Below are 11,970 nucleotides of genomic sequence, written 5' to 3' on the forward strand. Positions count from 1 at the left end.
ACTAACCTCTCATAAACTTTGTACACGTGAAAGTGTATATAACATCATCTTTTCTTCTTCTTTTTTTCATCCATTTTTTTTTTCACTTTAGAAATTAATTATCCTTTCAAAAATATACTAAGCATAGATACTTCTTTCAATGTCTTTCTATATCATCTAAACATCTTCATAATCAATGTTCTTTAAAAAAAAATTAGATAGAAATAAAAAACACTATTTAGCCCACACCATCTAAAATTAATGTTAATTTTTACACTTAAATTATTTTAACAGTCTATATCTACATGAGAAAATTATTACTAACGATATTTCAAAAAAAATAAAATAAATTCTGCTACTTTCAAACAAATGACACAAGATATTTTTGTAAAGGTGTTGGAGTAGTATTAAAAAGGAATATGATATATTAACAATTTTTTTTAATAAAATTTGACAAGGTTTATTTTTTAATACACATTAAACATTTTTTTTCTAGGTCACATCATTTTTTTTTCATCCATTCATCAAATATCTATCGTAAAAAATTTATAAAAGATAATTTTCCGTGCTAAAAAAAAGTATGTGTGGCATTTTTACTTGCACCAGAGACACAGTGAACAAAGTATACACGTGAAGTGGAAATGGATAGGGACGACAACCTTTTTTTTCTTCATGTGAACTTGGTTATGTCTTTCCTTCAAAGTTAATACCTAATTTTCGAAAATACTAGGATCCATTAAAAAGATTGAACTTTTTTTTTTCTCTCAATAAATGTCCTTTCATATGTTCAAAATTAAGATAAAAACTTAAGCACGAATTTAAATGCAAGATTATCTAATAATTTTGCCACACCATGTTAATTGAGAGAGAAAATATTCATTGGCCAAGTTCAACACGTTTTTCTTTATCTTACTAAATATCCAAAACTTAAATGATAAACTCTTTTACACAAAGGAAAATGGCTTAGGATGTGATTTGTGTATCATCTTATCATGTCATTTCTCTTTTTTCATAGGGGATATCATCATGTTGGTCCATCTTCCATGAATGATGATTCATGAAGTCCTTCATCCAATGAGCCTTTTTTTTCATCAGTTTACTTGATGGGGGTGTTGAATGTACGGCCACCACACTCCTTTACCCAATATTCTATCAAAATCATAATTACACAAAGCTTAACCTCTCCTCAATTTAATGTGATTTGAGATACATATTAATGACAAATCTTTTGAGGGATTTTCTAAAAGACACGTGAATAATGAGAATGAATCAACTTTTAATCTAAAATGTTAAGATAATGATTATGTGATTTTTTTTCTTTATATATTATTGAGTTAAAAAATAAATCCAATTATTAATCAATCTCAATGAAGCATAATCCTCTCAATTAAGGATGTCAAAAAAATTCGTATTCATGGGTATCTGTAAATAAAACTTGTAACGGGACAGAAATGAATATTGAGAATGGATACTCATGAGTAATAGGTCCAAGTATTTTTTATACCCACATGTTAACGGGGCGGGTACCCCGCGAATAAAACTCGTAACGGAAAGGAAATGGATATTGAAAATGGATACCCGCAAGTAATTGGTACTAGTATTTTTTATACCCGCATGTTAATGGCGTGAGTACGACTATCATAATATTTTGTACTCGTAGATACCCGTACCCGCTATACTCTAATTTAAATTAAAAAAATTATTAAAACATTAACATATTGATTTTGAATGTGTTATTTTTTATCAATTGATTTTAAAAAAAATTCATTTATTTGTAAACTGTCATTCAACACTATTTAAATGAATTAGTTTCACTTTGTTTGAAATTTATAAAGGTTATGCATTGTATTTTTATTTGGATTTATGATTAAATTCTTTTATTAAGGCTTAAATACCTTTTTGGTCATCATTTTCGTAGTTTTTGTTGCGGATGGTCCTCATTTTGACAGAATATTTAAAAATGGTCCTCATTTTTTTTGCAAATCATGTTTTATTTGGTCATTTTCTGTAACGTTGTTTAAATCATTAACAGAGCATTGTACATATGGCTAATTAACATTAATTTTTTTAATTTAGGGGAAATTTTGCAATTAGGGAAATCTCTTCATCTTCGTCTTTCTTGAACTCGGATTTGCAGAGGAAGCAACTAATACTTGTCATTCCATCATTGGATTGTCATTGCAGCTAATATTTTGCATGAGGCATTTGTATGCAAATAAAAGATTCTCTGGCAAAAAATTAAAGATACTATGGAAGGCTGCTAGGAGCACACACCTAGCAGTTTGGGAAAGAGTAATGTTAACGATTAAAGAGTTAAATATTGATGCTTACAGAGATACCTTATTGCTATACCTTTGCAATCCAATGATGAAATGACAAGTATTAGCTGCTTCTCCTGCAAATCTGAGCTCAAGAAAGACGAAGACGAATAAATTTTCCTAATTGCAAAATTTCTCCTAAATTGAAAAATTAACGTTAATTAGCCATATACCCTAATACAAACCGTGCCACCTGTACAGTGCTCTGTTAATGATTTAAACAGCGTTACAGGACCAAATAAAACACGAATTGCAAAAATGAGGACCATTTTAAACATTCGGTAAAAATGAGGACCATTTTAAATATTTTGTCAAAATGAGGGTCATCCGCAACAAACACTACGAAAATGAGGACCAAAAAGGTATTTAAGCCTTTTATTAAATATTATTTTTTTTCTTTTGTAAATACCTACAGGTACCCGTAGATATCTGTAGATATTAAAAAAATATGCAGGTACCCGTATCACGGATATTCACACAAATATAAATACAAATACGGAAGAGATATTTATCCAGTGGATAGAGTACAAACCCATTGATTCTCTACTCTCAAGATGTAACACATATTTGGATGCATAATCTTAGAATGTAGTATTTGACCTAGAAAAGGAGTGTATATTATAATAGAAAATGATTACTAAAATGAAAACATTGGCCGATGCATAGATGGAGAATGCACTTTGAACGTTGTTTTTGGGGAGGAAAGTTATCAAAAGGGATATTCCAAGTGCATGCTGGCAATTATGAACCCTAAATGCACACACGAGCATTAATAAGGATGATGACACATCTCTTGTGATCCACTTTAGGATGCAAATAAAACTCCACCCTTCATACATAATCATGTTAATTATTATAAAGATTCGTTTTTCGTGCACTCATAACAACCCAGTCTTCAAACTCGTTTTCAAAGTTGTCGTAAGAAAAGAAGTCATATCTAACCACCAATAGCATGCTATGATGTTGAAGTTATTGATGAGCTGAAATTATTATTAGTCTTAAACTTTGAATAACTTTTTTAAACATATAATTGTTATTTAGGGTAATGCATACTTATGAATTATACTTCAATAGTCAAAGATAAAATTTTGGAAAGCATGAATCCATTTTATTGTTGATTAAGATCCATTGTCTGAATTTGCATTATTCTTCCCTCTTTTGTTCTCTCCTTATCTTTGATTGTGACTCTAGTTATCATATCTTTCATGATAATTAAGATCTTACCATGTAGACGATAATATGCTAAGAAGTGTATTCATTCTATTGGTTTTTGAAAAATAATATCTTCATTCGTGTTTCCAATATCTTTAATTCTCTCAACTAACTTCTGCAATTCTTTTTTCAATCTTGTATAGGTATTATAGATTCTTGACCTTTCAATCTTTGGGGGGTTTAAAGACAATTCATTCGAAGGGGAGTTAATTGATTTACTTCATTTCCAATCAAATTAAAAGAAGAATAGACAAAAATGAAAAAAGATAGAACGTGAAACAAATTAGGTATATTAATTTTTTTCTCTTCCACACACATCTCTTGTAAATATTTTCAATTTTAATTTATTATCGATTGTTTTATGATCAAATTTCAATTGTTCTTTTATGAGTTTGATTCTAAACACCCTTGATTATACCAACAAGACCTGGTTTCATCTGATGTTTTTTTCACAAGTGATGAGAGTAAGTTAATATCAATTTTTAAAATCCAGTCAATAATTTTAGTATTTCAACCGTTTCTTTTGTAAACAGAATACATTTATTGCATTCATACTCTTCTGAACTTCATGTAACCCTTCTTTATATAACCTCTTTTTTTACTTATACATATTTTGTTATTTTGATTTAATTACATGATTTTTTATCAAACTTAAATGTAAAACTTAACTATAAACAGTGAAGGATAAAACATCTCTGAAGTGACATGTTTAGTTAAGAAAAGGGAAAATAACAGAATTGTATATACTAGTGTAAAAGAGAAAGAAAATAACATTAGATTATTTCTCTTATTGTTATTAATCTGATATAACTTTCAGCCTTTGAAATTTGAAAATATAATAGAAAGTGAAAAGGCTAAAGTTAGTAACGATTTGGAGTCTATTAATACATAAGGGGACAGCATTGTACAATAACTAAGGTTTCATGTTCATCCCTGATAGACTTGCAAAACGGAAGAACAAGGTATAAATAATGATAACAAATTTTTGGGACCCTTTCTATAACTGTAGGAGAAGAGAGGAAGAAGAGACACAAAAGTTCCATAAAGAGACACAATGTACAAAGAGCATAAGCTATAGATAAGGCAAATTTCTCCGACGAACTCGACCTGCTCTTTTATTTGGAGGAACAGTGGCTTCATCACTCCCAGGAAATTCCCACCTCACAATGTCACCATCCCAAGCTGAAGATATCATCATGGGATAAAACGGGTGCCAACTACAATCTCGTACTGGTGCTTCATGATGATCAAGTTTTGCAACTTGTGCACCACTTACCTACAAAATATAAATTTTATTAAGTCAATTCTTCATACAAATGCAGTTAACTATTCATAAAATATCTGAGAATTTTCTTTTACCAGGTCATATATATATACAGAGGAATCACTAGACCCGGTATAAATGTACTTTTGACCAGTGCTGCAAAAAGAAAGGAAAGGATCAGTGAGAACATGGAATATCATCACAAAAGAACCAATATTGAAATATGCTAAACAATATTTCATGAAAAATATATTCTCTCAGCAATATTTAGTTCCAACGCCAGAGGAAACTTGTTCTATTAATTCAAATCTGGGTTTTATAATCTAATGAAACAAGAAGGTCTTCAAAATGTTGAAAATTTTAAAAGAATCATGGATGACAATGAAGCACAGCCACATCCTAGCCACTCTGTGAAACATATTCCAGTTACTAAACTAACAGCCATTGATTTGGTTCATTACTATAAAAAATATATAGCTATTTTGATATGAAAGTAACAAATACAAAGAATCATAAGCAATTTCAATTCAACAGCTAAATATGTTGGATAAGTTAGAATCTTAAATCATGTTACAGAGCAATGGTACACCAAAGTAAGAAAGTTCTAGAAGTAAAAGATACCTGTATGAAGGTGAGAAATAACAGCGTACTAAAGTACGCAATACCGAGTGACCTTTATATGTTGCCAATGACTGATCATGAGGATGCTTTAGATTTCTTGCGTATTCAGGATAGTCCATCCACCGATAGTCCCACTCATCATCTCCAAGACCCAGACTGTTGGTTTAACAAATAAACATCATTCTTATCTTAAATACACATCACAGAACCAAAGTGTTGCCTTAGCATAAAATATCATGCCAGATCAATAATCATCCAATATATCAATTGAAAGAGTAAGTTCCATTCATGCAGCATCAGTTAACTACAGAATTCTCAGTCCAATTGTTCACATCAGTTCAGAACCAGGATAACATTTACAAGGGGTTAGCAATAGAATCAACAGACTCAATGTAACTTCCAAACTCAATTAATACTTTATATTTTTGTAGATCAAATTTTTCAAATCAATATTAGCTTTTTTTTCTTTGTAAATCTTATTATTTAAATTACTCTCGGTTTTTTGGTCTCTGTATTCTTTCTTCCTTCAACAGCAAAGCAAATTCAGGTTACAGAGAGAAGCTATGAAATTCATTGGCATAAATCTTAACATACGTAACAAGTGAGAGATAAAAATGTTTACTTTATAGCATTAGAAGACATCTTCCTAATATCCCATAATTTGGTAGTTTGATCCTTTCCATTCGAAATTAAATATCGGCCATCCCCACGGCTATCAATGAATGTAATGCCTTCTAAATGTCCCATTAAGATACCAGCTGGTTGTCCTTTGGTGACAAAGCAACGTCTGTCCCACACCTGCACAATGTCACAACAGCCATGAATATTGAAAATTATTAGTAGTGTCAATGAGCAACAACTTGAGAATTAACATTAAATCTTCAGCTCATTAGTTATGAGCAAGGTCCAAGCTTCAAAGAACACTGTCTTTGGGCTAGCACCTTGAGATGCAACTACATTCATAAATATATACTTATTTTATATAATGTGATATTTATTGAAAACTCGTTCCTTAGTATGCAGCATAAACCGAAGATATCCAATCTTTGAAAAGCTTGGCTATATAAACAACAACCAACAAGTCACTAGCATAAATATTGCCCTACTATTGGGCTCTTTATATTGTCAAGCTTTTTCTTGACAACGTAGCTAATCCATTAATCTAGACCTAACCAGTTACCACATTAAACGTTAGTAAACATGTTCCTTTTTTATGAAATTAAATAATATCATTGAAATAAATATACTAATAGTCACATCTCAACTAACTTCCAAGCATTTGAAGAATACTCTTTACAAGCACGAAGGTTTAAAAAAGTTGTAAAGCACTTTGAGGAAAGTTCAGGTTGCAGATTTTGAGTAATTTTAAAGAAAAAGAAAATGCATAACCTTGGAAATCACCAATTGCACCTCTATATTTCAAAGAAAAAAATCTCAAGAAACCCCTTAATCTTGGAGAACACCTAAATGCTGGTTTATTTCACACCTTCAGGAAAGTTAAATTATTTTACAGTAAAAGATCCTTCCCCATATTAAATTGCTATCAGAAACATTTAAAAATAAATAAATAGATATTAAAATATTAATTCCACATACATGCCAGTCTTCAAGTTAGTTAAAATAGGTCTGGCAGAAGAAACAGAAAAATGAAATTCAAGTATCCTAGTTCTTCTTCATTATGAAAAACACACTTGGTTTTAGTAAAAGATGAAACAACAAAAACCTATATCCTTAGCTTTAAAATAAACTCAAACTAATTGCATTGCCATCATCGAGTGAGATCAAATTAAATCCACTATCCGTTCACCACAACAGTTTAAGGGTCTGTTTTGACAAATTTCTCCATAAAGACTTCTAGGAGAGAAAAACATGAACAAAAAATGAAATTGACTTCTCCACGAGTTAAAAATAACTTATGCACGAGCTAGTTTGTAAACGCTCCCATAGCTTCTCCAAAAACCTTTTTTTACTTCATATTTTTCTCTCCTAAAGGTCCTTATGGAGAAACTTTTCCAAATCAGTCCTATAATGGCTCTAAGGGTGTGATCGGTACTATAAACTTAACTCACCAATAATAGAATAAAAGCATGCTGTAAAAAAAATATATCACTGCCAACAAAGAAATCAGCAGATATTGTCAAATTCATTTTAACCAAATAATATGAATATTACCTTGCAGAAACTATCGTCACTTCCAGAATATATTAGATGTCCAGATTCGTCAGCAAAGCAGACAGTGTTAACATCAGACTGCAACAAGAAAAGGCACATCAGATATGATCCACTTCCTTGCTCACAGATAAAGGTTCACCTTGATTCACTGTACTACAATAATTGTAAATTCTACAAAGATAAAGGAAAAGGCAGAGATTATTCTCGGGCTTCAAATTTGGTTGCCTTCCCAAAATTCCCAACTCTATTCCAAAATGGACCATGACTAGTTTTTACTGGTTCAGGAGAAAATATCTAAATTTAGTGTCAGTTATTATTCAGATTTTAAGCAGTCAGCCAACTTTTAATCGCTATCCTCATATATTTCAAGTTTTTTGTTAACTATTCAAAATTAGCAACTGTTATACCAAATAGTATAGAATACCTGGTGAGCAGGAATTCTAAGGCTAAGCCTATCTGCTCCAAGATCATATACACATATTGAACTGTCACTGGTTCCAGCCACAAGCTCTTGCCCATCCGTTGAAAACTTGATAGAGAAAATTCCGAATTCATCATCATCTTCATCAGAAGAGAAATTTAATCCATGGTGAATTTCCTGCAATAGTAGAAAGGTCCCCAAATGTAAAACAAACTATTATTTAATGTGTGTGCATACATTAGAAAAAGGCACTCATTGCCCGCATTTTTAACTGAAAGAAGATAGAGAATAAAAGCTGGATAGAAAATGAGAAAAACAAAAGCGGTCATAATAAGCAGTGAAAGGGTATAAGAAAAATTAGAAACCAAGGTAGGGTATTTCCTTTATTATCATTATAGATATCATAAAACATTTTAGGTTGGAAATTTAATGCATAAGAACAAATCTGTGTATGCTAAATATCAACAATAAATAAAAAGGATGGTTGCATCTATAAGAAAGAACATTACAATTTTTTGCATTTTATAGAAGCATAAGAAGCTTCTCTTTATTTTACAGAGTTGAATTGCTTAGAATAAGGTGACAACTTTTGCATTAGCCAGTGGTTGATCTTACAAGAATAACATAGAATACAGTTATTGCAAGTAATATAATTTTCACACAACTAGGAAAATAACTGTAAATGTAACATTTGCTTACCACTCTACAACATTGAAAAGCTATGAAAACATATTTGACAGTCTATAAAGAATGAGAGTGAACAAGTTTCAGTACATACTGTGATGTTTGCAATTGACTCTGTTGTTCCAGATCCAACAGTAACAATATGGATAATTGGTGACATACTGGCATAAACCTGCAATAATTAATTAACAAATTGTCAAATGTGAGCTACGAGAAGCTAAAAGAAACAAAGGGGTTAACCACTCAAACTTGTGATAAAGGTGCTCACATTCATGAGCCATGGTCAAAATTAAATTAGAACTTGGATTCTATGCTGTTTTTCCCATATTGTGTCTTTAAGTTACATTGATTTGATAATTCAAAATATATTAAAAGTATTTTTAATATATAAGATTCAGGGTAATTTGGAGGCACGGTAGAGGGCGAGTACCAACATACTAGTAGAGAATTTGGCCTCACAAAATAGGTAGTATTTAATTGAAAATCCTTGATCCTAGTAATATCCATGATTACCAACTTCATTAGCAATCAACTCAACTTACAAGATAGAGTTTATCTGGTGAGAGAGATGTATCAGTAATTGTCCACCGTAAGTTTCTGGCAGAGATGTCCTTTTTAATTTTCCAGCCCCTATCAACATCATAGACCCGTATGTGGCTTCCCTGTTTTATAACAAAGCACGAACAGCTAGAAATGAAGATCTAGTGACCCTTTTGTACTGGTACAAAACTCTTCAATTTAACATAACCTTCTTCGCTTCAAACATAATTTAAACATACAACTACATTAAGTACAATGATAATGATAATAATAACCTGGAATCCAGCAATAAAAAGAGAACCGTCATCAGAAAACTGTGAAACATAGGCACGGCTTTTCATCCTATCCACAATCCAAGGACCTTTGGTAGGCAAATACCGGCTTAACACATGACATCCATCAGCTGATGAAAATCTCCCTCTTCCGGAAAAATTACCTTCTCTACCAACTAACATTCTCACAGTAGATGCAGGCAACCTCATCCTACCAGGAACAACACGGCCCAAAAGCTCATGGGGACTTGACCTAAGTTTTGTGAGCTGTGCAATTTCATGATCAAGATGAATATCCCTTTCTCCAGCTATTCCACCCGCAGAAGATTCATTATTACGAGTACTCTTATTTTTGTTCGACCGACTCATAATTCTCTCGGTATCCTGAAAAAAAAAAACACCAATTCCAATGAGAAACCCTGAGCCAGAGAAATTTTAAGCCAGCAATACCCAACAATATTCAACAATATAAGGAGAATCTTTAAATTTCGAACTGTTTCAAACCCAGAATGAGTTTCAACATTCAACGCTAACATTCAGTGCCAAAGAGAACCCCTTTCAGTCTCACACAGTGAAGAAGCAAATCATATGAAATAAACTAAAAACAGTCGTTGCTCACAGCTAAAAGGTTTTCATTTGCGGTCATTTTTTGTGGATTCAGCAAAAGGTTGGTGTGAAATGAAGAGAACAAACTAATTGAACAAAAAGAAAGGAACTTTAGTCCAATCACGGTAATTAAAAGGAAAACGAACATCTGAATACCAATATGAAACACAATTGAGCATTATTCCAGAGAGAAAGATCAAACAGCTGAAGTGAAAATTGAAATAAATAAAAAAAAAAAAAAAACCAAAGGAATTATAGGAGATTGAAGGTGACCTCTGATTTGGAACAAGAAGTGAAGTCTAGAATTGAATCAGTTGGTTTTGGTGTTGCAGTGTGAGTGATACAATTTGGGAAGAATGAATATTAAATATTGGAAAATTAGAAATGTCAAAGGCCCTTCATTTTGTTATTTTGTTTGGTTTCTTCACAAATTGCTATCTGAACACGTAAGGTACTCACACAGGCTGATACAGACATACCAGGTAGTGAGTCAAGCTCTAACTTAAATTAAGATTCAAAATAATAAATAATTTTCTTACTAACAATTAAAATTAAAATTCACGGTAAAAATGTATGACTATTATAATAATAATAATAATAATAATAATATCGTTTAACAGGAGGGTTAATATTTATTATTAATTATCTAACATATTTCAATTAAAATTACAGATGAGAGTAAAAATATTTGTTTGATTCTTTTTTATAAATAAAAAACTAAAGAGATCTTTTAGAATTAAAAACAAACATTATTTAATTTTAGAAACAAATAACATATTTCACTTATAATATATTTCAAGAAAATAACCCTAAACCTTAAATATGTATCTCAAAAAATAACAATATTTATTATCATCAAGTTTATTAATAATCGAAATCTTATAAGACTCTTCGATATTAAAATGTATTAAATATCTTTAATAAGCTTTGAAAAAAAGGTTTCATAGAATATTAAATGAATTTGTGAAAAAAAAATTTAGTTATGTCTCTCTTTAATAAATAATAAGATATAGAAAATAATTAATATATATTACCTCCATATTAAAAAAAGTAAAATACTTATAAGTATAAAAAAATCATATCTAATTATAAAGACTCATAAAATAAATATAAAACAAGTTATTAAATCATGTTCACTTTCTAAACATGTTTATTACAAATAAAAAAGCGAAAAACAACGTAATTATACAGTGTTAAGTATGTTTTTAGTCCCTCAATCTTGATCTAAAATTGAAATTCGTCTTTGTCCGAAATTTTGATATACTTTGGTTTCTGAACTTTAAAAATAAATAAATATAGTCATTTCAATCCAATTATGTTAACTTTTTTTGATATGTTGAACGCGTTTCATGTTAGTATTTGAGTTGTTTACATCATTTAACACATTTCTGATTTAATATCTGCTAAGAATAATGTTCTACATCTCAAAAAAGTTAACGTAACTGAGTTAAAATGACTATATTCATTCATTTTTTAAGTTTCGGGACCAAAATATATTGAAGTTTTGGACATAAACAAATTCTGATTTTGAATCTAGACTAAAAACATATTTAATCCAATTAATTAATTATATATATATTACATATATTTGCGAATACTCACGTATAATTATTATAAGTTTATTCAATTTATTTAAATATGTTAATGCTCTCTTATCACGTCAGTATAATTGATAATTATGATTTTTCCATCGTGAGGTTCTATTAAGGGTTCATTTTGGCCAAAGTAGAAGATGATAGAAATCATTTTGATCAAAGTGGAGGACCATAAAAATCTTTTTTGTATAGATTTATATCTATTATGGCCAGTAAAATATGAATGGGTGAAAATACAAAGATAAATACATTAATCATTATTTATCTACAAATTAAACTTAACTAT

The 11,970-nt window shown here is 30.4% G+C and overlaps 1 protein-coding gene across 2 annotated transcripts; it reads right to left on the reverse strand.

Annotated features, from left to right (window-relative positions):
* Nucleotides 1-4,369: 4,369 nt before the first annotated feature.
* LOC114189191 (LEC14B homolog) lies at nucleotides 4,370-10,576 on the reverse strand. Of its 2 annotated transcripts, none has more exons than XM_028077898.2 (10): nucleotides 10,363-10,576; nucleotides 9,487-9,867; nucleotides 9,214-9,333; nucleotides 8,766-8,843; nucleotides 7,991-8,164; nucleotides 7,567-7,644; nucleotides 6,017-6,192; nucleotides 5,395-5,550; nucleotides 4,869-4,929; nucleotides 4,370-4,785 (listed from the first exon to the last, which is right to left on the reverse strand). In XM_028077898.2, exons 2-10 carry the CDS (start codon nucleotides 9,850-9,852, stop codon nucleotides 4,582-4,584), a joined length of 1,413 nt encoding a protein of 470 aa, XP_027933699.1. In that variant the 5' UTR covers nucleotides 9,853-9,867; nucleotides 10,363-10,576; the 3' UTR covers nucleotides 4,370-4,581. The 2 variants fall into 2 exon arrangements, with proteins under 2 accessions (XP_027933699.1, XP_027933698.2); XM_028077897.2 differs by lacking the exon at nucleotides 10,363-10,576 and adding an exon at nucleotides 10,103-10,121.
* Nucleotides 10,577-11,970: the final 1,394 nt, after the last annotated feature.

This window comes from Vigna unguiculata, chromosome 6 (genome assembly GCF_037176805.1).
Source record: "Vigna unguiculata cultivar grain cowpea cultivar isolate G323 ecotype 2 chromosome 6, ASM3717680v1, whole genome shotgun sequence".
NCBI classification, from domain to species: domain Eukaryota; kingdom Viridiplantae; phylum Streptophyta; class Magnoliopsida; order Fabales; family Fabaceae; genus Vigna; species Vigna unguiculata.